The sequence below is a fragment of the Pholcus phalangioides genome, unplaced genomic scaffold (assembly GCF_987345545.1).
Source record: "Pholcus phalangioides strain wild (caught in Gottingen) unplaced genomic scaffold, Ppha-v1.0 ptg000001l_1, whole genome shotgun sequence".
In the NCBI taxonomy this organism is placed as follows: domain Eukaryota; kingdom Metazoa; phylum Arthropoda; class Arachnida; order Araneae; family Pholcidae; genus Pholcus; species Pholcus phalangioides.
In genome coordinates this window covers 29,266,938-29,282,917 of record NW_028301594.1, presented here as the reverse complement: position 1 = coordinate 29,282,917, position 15,980 = coordinate 29,266,938, and the positions used below count along the sequence as shown (strand labels likewise).

The following is a 15,980-nucleotide window of genomic DNA, read 5'->3' as shown; positions in this document are numbered from 1 at the left end:
TTATTGCAGCCCAACAAAAAAATATCAATAAGAAATCACATCCAAATATTTAATGTATCTCGATGCTCAGTCCCAAGGAGTTTGTGTCGAATTGCCAAGTTACCAAATAATGTAAAAAAAAAAAAATGTGTATTTCTACTTACACTTCCATCTCATTTTCATCTTCGGCTTGGAAATGATATGTTCTATTGCCTGCAAAAAATAAAAACTACTATGAAGAAAACAAATGCAAGTTTGAAGAAATTTTGGTAATGACCAGCACAGTTGAAGTTAGATAAATTGTGGAATCCTCAGAAAAAAATGCATCTAATAGGAAGAATTTATTTAATGTCACTAATTGATTGCATATGCACATTCATATCAACATTATTATTTTATAAATCTTGGCCGAGAAACAGTTACCACTGAAATTTATTTAATGCAGAAATTAAATGAAAAACAAAATATTTTTGAGTGATAGAAATAAATAAGATTAATTTAATTAAAAGCTCTAATTTTGGGGTTGGTATCAATTTTTATCTATAAAAGATAGATAACTTTTAATTGTACATAATATTCTAGAACAGCGGTTCTCAACCTTTTTGGACTTGTGGAGCCCTGTTCCACTCCAGGAGCTCTTTCTGCATATAATTTTTATGGTGGACCCCTGTAGGCCTCTCTTATTTTTTATTTATCAAAGTTACTGATTTGTTTTATTTTCCTTGAGTTGCAGCAAAGCCCCTGGGAAGTGTACCGAGGTGCGTACATTCTCCAGTGTACCAGAAGTGTACCACCAACCGGTGCTCCTGGAGCACTGGTTGACCACCGCTATTCTAGAATGTCACAAATGTTGTCATACATAAAAACTGAAAATAAAAAATAAGGAAATTAAAAATAGAAAAAGAGTACCACTCAAAAACTTTTTATCACAATTATTGATTTGATCAACTAATAACTTGCTTCAATTCTATGTTATAGATCAGTGGATCTTTTTTGACACGCAGAGCCCTTTTTAGTAAAAATATTCTGCGGCAGAGCTCCACAGAGACCAATTTTTTAATTATTCATCAAAGTTACTGATTTATTTTTACTATTTAAAAATATTAATAATTTTTTAAAATTTTCCTGTGTGTTTTATTTTCCTCAAGTGGCCGCGGAGCCCCTGGAGAGTGCACAAGGTGCTCTAAGGGCTCCGCGGAGTACCAGTTGAGAACCGCTGTCATAGATTATTGATCAGAGATCAAAACTGCTTGAATCTATATTGATTTGTACAATCCAAAAGATTGTGATTAAAAATTAGGTTCTAAAATTAATCTAAAGCATGAACTAAAGCAGTGGTTCTTGATCGGGGGGGGGGGGGGTGGTGGTGCAGAAAAGCAATCTTGGAAATGAGAGCAATTTTGAGGGGCAATAGACAAAAAACGTTCCATGATGTGATTATTTAAAGAGGTGAAAGAACAAATTTTACTGGAGGTGGGACGAGAATGTGAATCAAAGTTCATAGTGGTGTCCAGTTCAGTAGAAAGGTAAGAACCACTGAACTAGAATAAAGAAATGAATGCTAGGGATGGGACGAATAGTGATTTGGCTGAATACCAAATATTCGGCTGATGGTTTAGCTGAATACAGAATATTCAGCGGCTGAATATTTTTCTTAAAATTCATCAAAATTTTAAATAAAATTGGTGTTTTTAATTGAAAATAAAATTATTGGTAATTTAAATGATATTGAATTTCAATTCTGCAATTCATCATTTAAATAAATATTAAAACCCGTGGAAATTGTCAGTATCATGATAATAAAATTTGTACAATCAAATTTAATGATATATGGTCGAACTTGGTTAATTCTAAGTCCAAAGTCACTGGAGAAAAGTTCAATCTATCCAAAATTCAAATTATCCAATTAATCTATCCTAGACCTGCAAAAGAGCTATGAATTGCAACTTAATCATCAACATTCACATGGGGGGGGGGGATAAAGAAAGAAAAAAGGAGATAATAGTTATATATTATTAAAACTTTATCTCAGTTACGAAACTTTCCCAAATTTTAATTATTCATAATTATAATAATTGATCTTAGCTACTGTTCTGGAATCAACATCACTGCAGAATTTCTTGACCATGCTTAAAGCCTTATTTAAGGGCAACAATTCTTGATTATCGGTTATGGAACTGTTTTCCAAATTTTGCTTGTCATTTTTATGCTATCAATGCAATATACTTTCATTAATGCATTATAATTTGTACTTTGACTACAAAGAGATTCAGATTTTGAATGGTATACCTTGATTCATAGGTTCAACATAATCAATATCAAGTGGTACATATCCTCAATGTACTCCAGCTGATCAATATTAAAATGGGCATTAAATTATCAAAGAAAGAATAGAGAAAAAAAAATATTCAAAACTTTTGTTTTGAAAATTTGTTGTGTGTTTTCAACAACTCGGTCAAATAAAACTAAGTCTGTGTGACTTCCTTTAGAATTTTTCTAAACTAAATTTGCTGATATAAAAAAACAATTTTTCCCTCTGACTTTGAATTATGCAAAACATTTGAATTGAACAAGAAATTTTAACATTAACTTAGATAGAAAACTCAAGGGGAGTTTTTTAGAATTATCCAAAGTTTGAATTAACCAAGTTCTAATATATTGTATTTTAATATTACTTAATGAATAAATTTTTTCAACACTTGTCACAATTTTGCATCTAATCAAGAAAATGCCAACCATTATTTACTCTCAATCAGTAATGCATTATAAAATTTACCACTTATTTTCTTATTTTCCCTCTTTAAATGTTCTTTGTCCTTTTTGCCTCTTTCAGTAGATTAATACGTTTCTTGTCTAGATACATCCTTCAGTTAATGAACTTGTGTAATTCATCCTCCCTTCCACCTTATTCTATTTCAGTTTTTCTATTTTCAGTAGGATTCTATTTTCAGTTTCAGGTTTTCTTTATCCTAGAAATTCATCCTGACAGCCTCTCTTACAGAAAGGGGGTATACAAATTCATTTTCTACACCACACAATAAAATATAATCAGCAAATTTTAATTTATGTGAAAAATTCCAGTTAATATAATTTTTTAAAATTTGTTTACACTTGGATTTACATAGACATTCGGCTGAATACCTAAGCATTATTCAATTGGGCAGAATACAGAATAGTGGCAGAATATTCGTCCCATCTCTGATGAATGCTACTGAAAAATCAAAATGATAAATACTAAATAATGAGAAAGTAGTAAACTAACATGAGACCAGATCAAAGCAACGCTTTTCTTCTTGCACTACCTATTATTTAGGAAGAAAGAAAAGAATGTGAAACATGAAATAATGGATTAAAAATGAGATTACAGCTGTAAAGAAAATTCACTGTTTAACAGTTCAAAATAAATAAAAATTATATGCTATAAAGCTAGTAAACACCCCATAGCAAACAAGACAAATAATCCTAAATGATAATTTGATAGCTACATAAATAAATATAATAAAAGAATTATTTCACATTATTTGCATTGAAAACTTACTTTGACTTGACTTGTTAATAAATTCAGTTTTGTAGGAGGTTTAGATTCCTGAACATGGAAAAAAGAATTATTTGATCAACAAATGTTTATAAAAAAGTATATAATATTACAAAAAATACTATACTAATTTTAAATCTCTTTCTAAAAAATGTGAAAAAAATATTCAATATTTTGGAAGAAAAAATGTAAACCAAAAAGGTTAGACACCCTTACTTTAGTACTCACATATATTAGCAGCATTGGCAAATCTCAAATTGACCTTTGTAAAATTTGGTGGAAAATAGTATGAATATACACAAGAATTGCTATGATAAAAACTTGGAAATTTTTTTTGCAAGTCACATTTACATTAATTTATTATTTTTATCATTAGAAAGTTCATTATTGTCATTAAAATAGAATGATTATGGCCATCTGCAAAATGGTAAGCAGCAGGGAACAGCTCACTATCATTTTGAATCATATTTTGCTGTATTCGTGTAGTAGAATAGTAGCAGTACATGGGATACATTTTTTGCACAAAAAAATTGATAATGGATAGTGAAAGATAAAAATTTGCAACAACAAAAGTTAACATTTATTGTTTTAAACCATCAAATCAAATATTGAACCTATAACACCTAAAACCAAGCAGGGGATTTACTGAGCAACATCTGAAATTACATTATATAAAAAAGGGAGGATTATGCTACATATCATAACCCCCCCCCCCCCCCACTATGATCAGGTGCAAACAAGAGATGCTTACTGATTACCAACTTACAATGTTTATTTTCCACACAAAATAAAGTCATTACAGTGAGATTTTGATATAATGATATTCTGCAGGTCAAAAAAAAATATTGTTGCAGAAGGATTATCATTATATCAAGAGGCAACATCATCATTCCATGTCAGCAAATTTATGCTGTTCTCCACATCTTTTCTAAATCTTCGTTGTTAGTACCATTAGAAAACACACTTTAAAGAATTTATTTGTGGCAAAAAACTGTAATTAGTTAGTTGATTAATTAAATTCATTCACATGCATTGCCCCCGTAAAGTTCATTGTATTGAACTTTTGTGTCTTCCAGAGAAAGTGGCAAGCTTTATTAACATTTTTGATGATCATGTGGTGCAAAATGCAGATATTATCAGAGGTTCTTGGAAGAATAAAAACGAGTGACAAAGTTAAAATTAAATTCAAGATGATTTTGCGTGAAATATAAAAAAATATAGTTGAAGTGGTTTCAAAATCTCTTAAAAATATTGTTATAGAGGGATTTATGGTAGTAGATGTTATATCGACATTATTCTATAGGCCATTCCAAACAAGATCTGAAGAAAATATCGTTGTAGAGAGATTTATCAATATATCCTGTATTGTTGTAGCAAAGTTTCACCATAATACATGGAATAAACTGTTATGGAAGTTTGAAAAATTTCTTTCAGAAACTTCAATTTTCATCTGCATTTTCTTTCAGAAACAGGACGTTCTGATTTTTTAAAAAATAATTATACTATCAAAGAGAATATAGTTAGAATTCTTACATCTGAATGAGAGATATATAGAAAGCCATCACGAATTTCACATCTTCGCTTTTGCCACACTTTCCTTACTTTACCATCAGATTTCTTGAAAAGATTTCCGACTTTTGTGTAACCAAAATTCTCATTACCCGTTGGTTGATAGGGTGTAAAACTTGAAAGGTTTAGACTCTGTAAGGATAGAAAATATAGCAAATGAATTCTATAAATGAAGATTAAAGAATTTACATAAACAGTCCTCCAAAGCAGAATGTTTAGTACTGTTCTGCAACGAGCCCTCAGGTGAATGGAGATGTTCTGCGGTAAAAATCCCCATACATTTTTTTTTCACTTTTTCTTAAAATTCTTCCAAATTGTTCTGCAGTAGTGATAATTGTTCTGTGATGTACGTCAAAGATTTTGGCACATTCTTCTTTGAGGAAACAGTCTATTCTATTGCAATACTCGCTCCTAATGCAGAAAACATAAAACAGCTATGATCTTCTGACATTGAGGTGCAAATATGAGCTGACTGAGTGGTGGCAGTCATACAACATTCTAAACACTCATACATAATACAAATACAAACACAAATCCCACAACAGGCAAAATACCCAATGAGGTGGCTGAAAAAAGATGCCCATAAAAAATATGAATGTTAAATATAACAAAGACATTATATTTACTTAACATTCAATAAATATTATAGCAAAATCTTGATGAACAAAGTAAAAGAATCGCAATGAAGAACCTATTATAAAATAGACTAATGACTGTAAATCATTATTAACCCTTTAAGCAGCGCAGCAGAAATCACTAATCCCTCACAAATGCCATATTTTTTCAATAAACTTCAACCTTTCCTCTAAATTTGGAAACTAAGACACATGGGGGAGGGGAGTTTCATTGACAAATCAATTTTACAAAATATCTGGGAATGATAGTTCTAAAATAAAAGGGCTTTCACGAAGGCGAGATATCTTGTCAATGTTTCTTAAAGGGCAAAAGGATATCAACCAGGATCATAAGTCATATTAATAATTAAAAATTTTTGCATTGGTCCTTTATGGTCACCATATAATTAAATGAATTTACATAAATCCTATATTATCCAGTCAGGTCTCAATTAGTCAATAAGCAGAGGCAGATAAAAAAACTTTGAGTTATAAGTTCATAAGTTCATTTTGATAGTTTGACACATTGGAAAAGGGGAGAAGGAATCATAATACTTGTATATTCTGTTTCTGTTGGACATGGTAGGCAACAGACTTTGTTCTACAGCACCCTTCTTCAAAATTTTTTCCCTTCATAACCCAGGTAAGCCAACCCAAGCTTCTATCAGCCCCCCCCCCCAAACCATTCGATACCCCTCCAAAGGGTGATATTGTACACTTTGGGGAACTAAATAGAGGTTATATAGTGACTAATAATAAACTATATAATGACTTGACAAGAAAAAGAAATACTAATGAGAACTTGTGAAGGAGAGCCATTTAAAAAATGACAAAAGAAAAAAAAATTCAAGAACTGACAATATTAAAATATAGAAAACAATGTAAATTGCATGACAGTATGTTTACAAGCCATGAAAACTATTGTATAGTTACCTCGCGAGTATCTATTGAAGGCGAGTTATGTAAGATGCTTCTGAGATCAATTAACCTTTTTCGCTCTTCATCCTGCTTTTGCCTGATTTTTTGGAGCTTTGTTGCTAACTCTTTGATATAACCACTAAAATGCTCTATAGTTTTGAGACCATCTTGAAAATAACTATGTTTGATGAAGAAAGTTTTTTTTAGACAAAATGACTGACTAAGGACTGCATTCACAATACATTGAATACTTAACAATACACAAGACAATGAACTTAGGCCTATACAATAACAGTACAGATAAGCACTTGCACAAATAAACACAAAATAACAGAAAAAACATTGGATTTGGTCTTTTTAATGGTGCAAGAACTTGTAAGATCAAGCTTAACCAAAAAAAGTTATAAAATATCGTGCCATATGAGTGAAAAACAAAACGACTAGGATGAAGTATACAGTATTATACACGTGAACTGAAAACTACAATAGAAAATGCAATGTTGCACTGAGGCAGACTAACCAAACTCCTGGAAATAACTCGGACACAATTCTCCCAAAGCAGAATGTTTTGCAATGAACCATCGGCTGACTGGAAATGTTCTGTGAAGTGAAAATTCTCATAATAATGTGTTTTCTACATTTTATTTATTTTTTTAATTCTACCAGATTGTTCTGTGACTTACGTCACAGATTTCTGCATATTCTGCTTCAGAGTGCAATTCTATGTTCAGTGAAATAATTATGTACAATAAAATCTCAAAAGTGAGTTGAATTTTATATAGATAAAATAGGGATAGGAAGAGGTTCTTCAAAGGGATAAAAAATAAAGGTGAGTCTTAGCAGTGAAATAAATATACATGAATGAATTTATTATTCAAACATATTAATAGATCTCACTAATTTACGGTATAGGAATAAATTTAATAATTTTTACTTCTGGCCTTAATCAGACAATGCCTGATATGATGAATGTACTGGTTCCAGTGAACATAGATCTTTTCTCATATGAATAATCTAGTGCAGATTATATCGGACAGAAAAGGTTTCCCAACTTTTTCTGTCCGATTGCCCCCCCCCCCCAACACAATCGAACCCATAGGATCCTATGTTATAACCGTAGCTTCTACCACCCCCCTGGAACATTCTATCTCCCCCAGGGGAGGGGGGTTAATGCCCACATTGGTCATATTTTGAGAATTTTCAAGCAACAGATCACTTTTTGGTTATTTTAAAAGAAAAATTTTTTTATCTGAATGTATTTTTTTCTATAGATATATAGTATGCAATTACAATTTCTTGTCTTTTATTTCCTTTTTTTCCCAAAGAAAAAAAACTCCAAAAACTTTTGCATTTTCAGTAGGCACTTCTTTGTTCTCAGAGAATCCTCTTGCTTTATGTTTCTGAAGGGACACTCTGAATTACATGCCAAGTACGTGCAAAAGATCTTCATTCGGACACTTAAAATCATCGCATTCAATGCATTTTCAATCATGCTTGACCTTCTCAGACTCAAGCATTCATTTTTTTTGGAATTTTCAAAATGTTTTTGCATTTTGATACTCAAAAAATGCATTAAAAACATAAATGTAAGCAAATCTTTTTTCCTTAAATTTTCAATTTTTTTTTATTAAAAACAATTCCTTTCATTCAATTTTTTTTCAGCCAAGATGATGCATTGTATATTCATCTTCATATAATTTTTCCCAGAATTTTATTATAAAATTTTTTGTAATAAATCACACTTTTTACAGAGGAATTTTTGCTTGAAAGCCATCTTAAAAATGCCCTGAACTTAAAAATGATAGGAATCATTACATTAAATTATAATAATGTGTGTTTGCAGACATCTTTGGATTTCAGTGAGGATTATCCACATTAGAGAATATTACAAATCCTTTTCTATTTAACTATCTTTTGATTAAAAAATATTTTTACGGAAATATAAGAATTTCAATTTAGATCTCTCTTTGCAATTACAAAAATTTTCATACCATTTTTTTGTAATTTAATTATAAAAAAACCAAAAAGGACAGAATGTAAATTTTATCTACTATTAAAAATCTCAGAAAAGTTTTAGCACTGCCCTTTGATAAAAGCCCCCCCCCCCCCCCCAAGTTCATATTCACCATATTTCTAACTCAAAACTTGCACAACCATGTAAATAAGCGCTTAACCCTCTGAGGTCAAAAGAAATATTTCTACAGTGAGAAAAAGCAACATACACATTTGTAGTACCAGGGTCTGAAACTGATACTTACAGGGATTTTATTCAGAAGGGGCAGATTTGGTTTCAGCACCACTCCCCTATCACTATGAAAATCCAAATCTCTATAAAAAATGCTTTTTTTGCATTATGTTTTGTGAAGTAATTTTTTTTTATCCTGCTTTTAATCCCTAAAATTGTCACTCTCTTTAGTTTGGAAGGTGCCTCCGTTTATCCCAAGTTGAGTGTTTAAAGTAAAGTTACAGAATTTTTTCAATGATTTTCAGCACTGATGGTAGGTGCTGCGAGATCATATGGGCATCAGGAGGTATTCACATCATGAAGGCTTGGGTTCGAATCCCACTGGTTATGCAGTGGTGGAGATGAATTGGACTTTCTGTCATTTTCTAGTTTCATGGGCAGTCAATATCCCTGTTAAAAAAAATCTCATCACACATTCTACAACCAGGACAGCAATTAAACATAATTGTCGCTTGGGGCTAGTGTCCATTTTATGCCCCCCCCCCCCTTCTCATAAATTTTAAATGAACGAAAACAAACTTGGTGTCCTTCCTGGTCCATTGCCTGGAACACCTTGATATGTTTCAATGGCACCTTCCAAGTTGACATTGAAATTGTTCAATAAACAAGCTAAATGGACTTGAAAGCTGAAATTCATTTTAAAAAAAAACACTCACTTGTTCTGTGCATGGTAATATTCAACAAGATGCTGCAGCAACTCTGCTCCTTTTTTGGTCTTGATCTCATTCACTTTAATTAAGTACTGAAAGGTGAAAAGAAAATCGTTCATGAAATCTAGAAAACCTACAACTGTTAAAAAAAATTCAATTAACATAAAGTTTTTAATAGAATCTTACCATTTAATACCTTGGAATGCATATGCATTCTTAAAATTTTCATTCAAAGAGAAAATTTCTTATAGTTCTATAATTCATTACAAAGGGTTTTGCAAAAGAAAAATCAACATTTTAACATTCATTGTATGAATAAAAGTAAGCTTAAAAATAATTTCATAATTTAAAGAAAAGTTATGATTTAAAACTAACAGATATACACATATTTTGAAGAGAGAAAGAAAAAAATGTCACTGTAATTACTGTATGTTCCGCACATTGTATGGTAAGCTGTTCTGTTATCAAGGTTGTTGAACAATTTTTTTAACTTTAGCACATTTAAATTTTAAGTTCTCACAAAGCAAAAAGATTTGTTCGAAAAAATAAAATCAAAATTATGTAGCCTGTCCAACTTTAATATGGATTCATATGATCCTATTACCTCACACATCTGTAACTGGAATATCCTCCTTTCTTTCTCCATTTCTTCTGCAATCTAGGTTAGAATAGAAAGCAAATAAAAACACCAAGGCACAATAAAACAATGAATTGAAAGATTTTTTTAGAGAAAACCATATAGCAATCTTAAGTTGAAAAACAAACCTCAGCAGGAGAAATTTCTGTCCTTATAAAACCAGCTTCTTTGGCTTGCTGCTTTTTTTCTTTTTCAATTTTAGCACTATAAAGTAAGTAAAAACATTAAATAGATATGAAAGATAAAATTTGGAATTTGTATTGATATGCAGAATACTTCACATTAATACGGAAGCATAATGATGAGACTTTTATCACATCATTACTTTTATTTGAAATTTAAAAATTGTGAACATTAAATTTATGTCTAGAATTTATAAATAAAAATTAAATTTAATATTGTGTTAAAAAAAAAAACCTTTCCACAAGAACTATTTCTCAATGACTAATTGCTTAGAAAGTCAGTCCTGACCTTAAAACTCACAATGCATAAGTTAAACGCTTTCTTCTTACCACATGCCAGTTGAAATATTGGAAGGTAACCAGCAAAAAAAAGTTTTTTGCTGTTAAGGTTCTGCTTGCTTCCTTGAAATTTAAGAATCCTTTAACTTAGAATACTCGTTTCTATTTTTGGGCCTTGAACTTTTATCACATCATTACGGAAATCAACATGGTTGGAACTCCAATAACAGAAATTTAGATACAAAAAATGTACATAAATTACTGTAAAAAAATTAAATTCAATCTTTTACACATAACTTAAGTTTGACATTAACAAAAATTTATTACTATTGAATACATATTAAATTTTAGGCACATGCTACCATAACTGTCACAAACTATTAATAATATTAGACTAAAATCAAAAAATATCAAGTGAAATTCAGCAATAGTACTTAATTTATGTGAAGAAATTTCTTGTGTAACAAAACTCACATTTTTGTTTCATAGTCCTTCCATGCTTTATCAAAAGGCTTTTTGAGATCCTAGCACAAGAGTGTAAGTTAAAATAAATAATAATAATACAAAAGGACAAAAGTCAATTCTATATTTTATTTTCAGAGCCATACAAAAAATATAATTTCTGATGCTCAATGAAAAATTTCACAGATAGAACTTCTACTTATAAATTTTGATACTAAAAGTAGTTCCACACATAAGGATACCATGCATTTAGTTGTTTCCCTGGTCACACATATATGACAGGAGCAAAACTTAATTAATGTCATCTAAAATGCTATAACTAAAACTTCCAACCAAAATTATTTCTTCTACTGCTACTTAACTGTACATGTACCTTCTAAACATTCTACTACAGAATTTCTAATGAATTGGTACATGCCGGAATATATGTTCTGAGTGTATGTGTGGCCCTGACATATTTATGTTGTCGGAATTGTGCTTGTTTTGCATTCTTATTTGTGCTGACATCTGTCTCACATATTTGGGAATAAAAATGGCAAAAAGAATTACTTCTGCAACATTATACTCTGTAAATATCCACTGATCTTGAATTGGTGAGAGTGATAATTGAGTAATACACTTAATTTACACAGTTTCTTAGATTCTTATAAATGTAAAAAAATACTTTGAAAACAAAAATATATTCTATTATTAAAAAACTAAAACTTACTCCTTTGACGCCTCTTAGATCCCCTTTTAAAAGATTATCCAGAGGGAACATGATGATGTTATTAAGGTTTTGCATCTATTTAAAAGAAATTCATATTTTTATGCATAATTGAATATATACAAAGCAAAACATAAATTACAAATAAATTCTCAATTATATTTTGCCACTGGCAGCTAATAATGTTACGAGTATAATCCGCACATGCCAATTTCAGAGAGAAAAGTCATACTATAATCTGCATGTGCACATTTAATTCACCAATAATACAATCTAATCTTTAAGGAGATTTTAATCATGATTTCTTCAGAAATTTTTTTTTCCCTCACATCTATGGTATCTGGTATACATATTATTTTAAATCATTTTTTAATAATACACAGGGGTCTGAGTTAAGAAATTCAGTTTTTTTGTATGCCGCTGTGGTGGTCGAGTGGTTATAGTGCCGGACTCGTGATGCGAGGATCCGGGTTCGAACCCCACAGTGGTGGTCGGCTGAAGTTGGTTTTCTGTGGTTCCCAACTTCAAGGCGCAAATGCGAACCGATCTCCCCGTTAAAAAGTCTCACCACAGAGAGCAACAGTCCTACAACGGTAAATCATTCAACCATAACACTTCACTCATAGTTAGAAAAACTGGGGGCAGATGACAGCACTACACATAACAAGCATTACACATAAAACAAACTTTACGTCAGGTTGCACTACACGTACACGCACATTCCCGCATGTACCGATTCGTTGGGGGGTTCCGCGGGGGGATGGGGGTGCATGTGTGGTGTAGCAGTAGTGGGTAGGGCCTCCAAAAAATGGCTCGGGGATCCATGATGTTCTTAAGTCAGCCACCTCGTTGGGCAATTTGCCTGTTGTGGTGTTGTATTTGTATTTGTATTTGTATTTGTATAATATGTGGATTATACACAGAAAATTACGGATATTGAAACTAGTTCCTTCTGAGCTATAAACATACATGCATATTAGCTAAGATGCTATTGTCTCTGCTCAAGATAATATTCAATTTATTTATGTTTCTTGCATTAATTTACTCAAGATAATTACATTAAAGTTGCAATTTCATACCATTTGCTAATACATAGCTTAGAACCAATTTTTAAATCTTTTTAAATTTTTGGACATAGGTATTAATAATTTAGGTCAAGATGACAGTTCACACATGAAACATACAAATAACCCCAATATTCAAAATCAATGAAATAAATAATTCAGCTCGTTCATGATGAAATTTCAAAACAGAAACAGTAATATATTTAATACTATTTATAATGTATAAGGGAAAAGGGAAGAAATATTGTGCTCACAAGTGTTTTCATCAGAGCTGACAGTTCTTTTGTAACAATCGAAAACTTGATGAATGCTGCACCTAAATCAAGAAATATTTCATATTTTAGGAAATATAGCACATTCCTATAAAATTTAAAATTCATATAAAACACTGGTTTACAAGGTTCCCAGCAGATGAAAATGAAAATTCTGGGAAGAAATATAATTAAAAACCTTAACCTATAAAATTTTGAATTTTGTTTTCAGCAGATACAAAAATTTAAAATTTAAATTTTTGTTTCAATTTTTTTTACAGTACCACTACACACCCCCCCCCCCCCTTCACAGAACTTTTCCCTGACCTTCATCAAATACTTGCATATTTCCCTGACTTTTGCCAAATATTTTACCTTTTCTCTTTCATTTTTAATTTTTCTGACTTTTCAGGTCACTGATTTAACAATTTATTAGATCTACAGACCTTTATTTTGAAATAAATAGGCCTTCATAAAGTCTTAGAAAATACAAACCAATGTCATAGGTAGGCTCTTGATCTTTTGTCATCGCATTGGACCCCAGTTTATCTAGAGCTTTTGAGAGATACCCTTCATTTTCTACATGAGCTATTTGAAAGGAGAAAGAAATAGAAAACTATTACTCATTTCCATTACAAATTCAATGCAAATAACTGCATGGTAATGTACCTTAGTCAACAAGCTGCAGAAAACAACCAATTACCAAAAACAACAACGTAATACCAATTGCCTAGTCTCAACCTACCATTGCCACTATTGTAGATTGCTTTGACTGCTTTCTTCATTTTAGTGAGCCCTTCTCTGTCAAAGTCCAAAGCCTATAAGGATGATACAAAAAACATATTATAAAAACAGTCATAACCAGTAATATTCAGTAAAGAGTAGGCACCTTCAGATTATCATATTTTTGATGCTCATCGTATATGGAGAAAAACTGTTTAAAGAGCATATTTCTGTAACTAAAATTATTATTTTGTAAATGTACCATAATTTTATGCATATAATCAACAGTTCCTACGTCAAAAAAAAATCAGCATTTCTTAGTGAGAAATTTAGACTGGTGCTTGTTATCTGCGGTTTTTACCCCTGAGAGGTTCAAACAGAACTACAGTCTATGTGTTGAGAGGCACTGTCATGAAATCATAAAATATTCTGTTATTCATAGACTTCAATTTAATAGTCCGAGACAGAACATTTTAAGCACCAGTACAAATTTTCTAGTTGCAGTGGTGACCTGGCACCTTGTGCTCCTCAAGCTCTGTAAATAGGATGCAATTTTGTATATAGGAACAAAATTCCCAAGTGCAGATTATCAACAAAAAAAATTTAGATACAAAAATTTCAGTTCAAATTGAAAGAGTATCTGAAGATTGAATCACAATTTTCATTGCAAAAATTTTCATTGAGAGTTCCTGCTCCATTGAACAAAAGGTGTAAGAATAGGAAGGTCTGTTAGAAATAACGGTAATGAATCGCTCGGACGAGTGATCTTTAACCTATGGTATTTCAGTGATTATTAAGATGTGTCTATATATATGCACACTGTGAGTTGTCCTTGAGTGGATTGCTGGGATTTTCCATCCATGTGTACGGCTGTCACAAAATATTTCATCGTAAGTCAAGAAATGCATGTTCTCCAGGCAAACATTAAGGGGAAGATACAGCAGTGATAGATTCAAGTTGTGCATGGGGAGAGGGAGAAAGAAAAAAAGAGAGAGCAAGAGCACAGTGAGTAAAAGCCAAAACAATGGTGAGCACGAGTCAGGGTGAGTGTGCCTGTGTGGACACACCTATAAATATATATGTAGTCATTCAAACTATATCCTAAACAAATATTAATTTTTCTTCAATAAATATATATACCATGTTGCAAGGGGTATGTCATTGGCACTAGCATCTGAAATTTTCTATGTCAGATTAGTAAATCGGAGTCTGAAGACAATAAATGTTTAGAAATTACATCAGCATGTGAAGGTAGTTCTGATCCCTTGGTCATGGCCTCCACTAGGGTGGAGCTGACGGCTCTAGCCCTAAGGCCCAGGACATTATTTGTTTCTTTCACGCTATAAATTCACCATAAAGAGACCTGTGAAAGTCTGGTCTGGGGGGGGGGGGGGACTGTAAAAGATCTCAGCCTAGGGCCCTGCTCCAGGATGTGGGGGTTATGCCCTTAGTCTCTGTCACTAGAAGAGACAAAAGTATAAAATCATCTCATAACCCATGTGTATAGTACGGAAGTCCAAAAATAGGAGGTTGGGGGGGGGGGGTAGTTAAAAAAATTGACTGTCTATTCTTTGTTGGAAGTACCTCAGAGTAATTTTTACGAGCAGCACGTGCCATGATGAACATCATTGATTGATTCTTGAAAAAAGAAGGAATTTTTGAGAATTTTTTTGATGTTATAGCGAATATGTCTTAATTTTCTACTTGCTGTAATTAAATATTTTTTGTATCTTTAATATCAGCTATTTGACAATCACTTGCAAATCACTCATAGCTAGATTTTTTGTTATAACAGACTTTTACTGTATAATTCAAGATCTTAACCTTTCAATTTTTTTTTTCAAGTTTGTTTTCTTCCCTTCACAGAATTTTTTATTCAAATATTACCAAATATTTTAAATTTTCTCTGACCATTCTTCATTTTCTTGATATTAAAGGTTGCTCGAAACCCTGAAACAGTTGCAATTCAGCAATCATATAATCCTAACTTCACTTCCCATTTCCAACTTCAAAACGATTTCAAATTGTTATTATTATGCTGCTGAGAACATTGTTTTCATTGCGTTGATATAATGTGTTCATATTTTTTATTATCAAATAACAGTTATTAGTGAGAATGATCGTTTATCTGAAGTGGCAAGAATGATGTTGGGTGGGAATATAGTG

At 31.6% G+C, this 15,980-nt stretch overlaps 1 protein-coding gene across 2 annotated transcripts in view; it reads right to left on the bottom strand.

Annotated features, from left to right (window-relative positions):
- Positions 1–15,980, bottom strand: part of Asap (ArfGAP domain of ASAP) — a 49,711-nt gene that overhangs the window by 31,884 nt on the left and 1,847 nt on the right. For both annotated transcript variants that reach the window (XM_089233945.1, XM_089233952.1), the window contains exons 2-14: positions 13,837–13,909; positions 13,587–13,679; positions 13,095–13,156; positions 11,780–11,854; positions 11,083–11,132; positions 10,276–10,351; positions 10,115–10,168; positions 9,517–9,602; positions 6,631–6,793; positions 5,048–5,215; positions 3,518–3,565; positions 3,242–3,281; positions 144–192 (exon numbers count right to left, since the gene is read on the bottom strand). In XM_089233945.1, the coding sequence (XP_089090071.1) occupies positions 144–192; positions 3,242–3,281; positions 3,518–3,565; positions 5,048–5,215; positions 6,631–6,793; positions 9,517–9,602; positions 10,115–10,168; positions 10,276–10,351; positions 11,083–11,132; positions 11,780–11,854; positions 13,095–13,156; positions 13,587–13,679; positions 13,837–13,909 (1,037 nt within the window). The remainder of the gene's footprint in view (positions 1–143; positions 193–3,241; positions 3,282–3,517; positions 3,566–5,047; positions 5,216–6,630; positions 6,794–9,516; positions 9,603–10,114; positions 10,169–10,275; positions 10,352–11,082; positions 11,133–11,779; positions 11,855–13,094; positions 13,157–13,586; positions 13,680–13,836; positions 13,910–15,980) is intronic.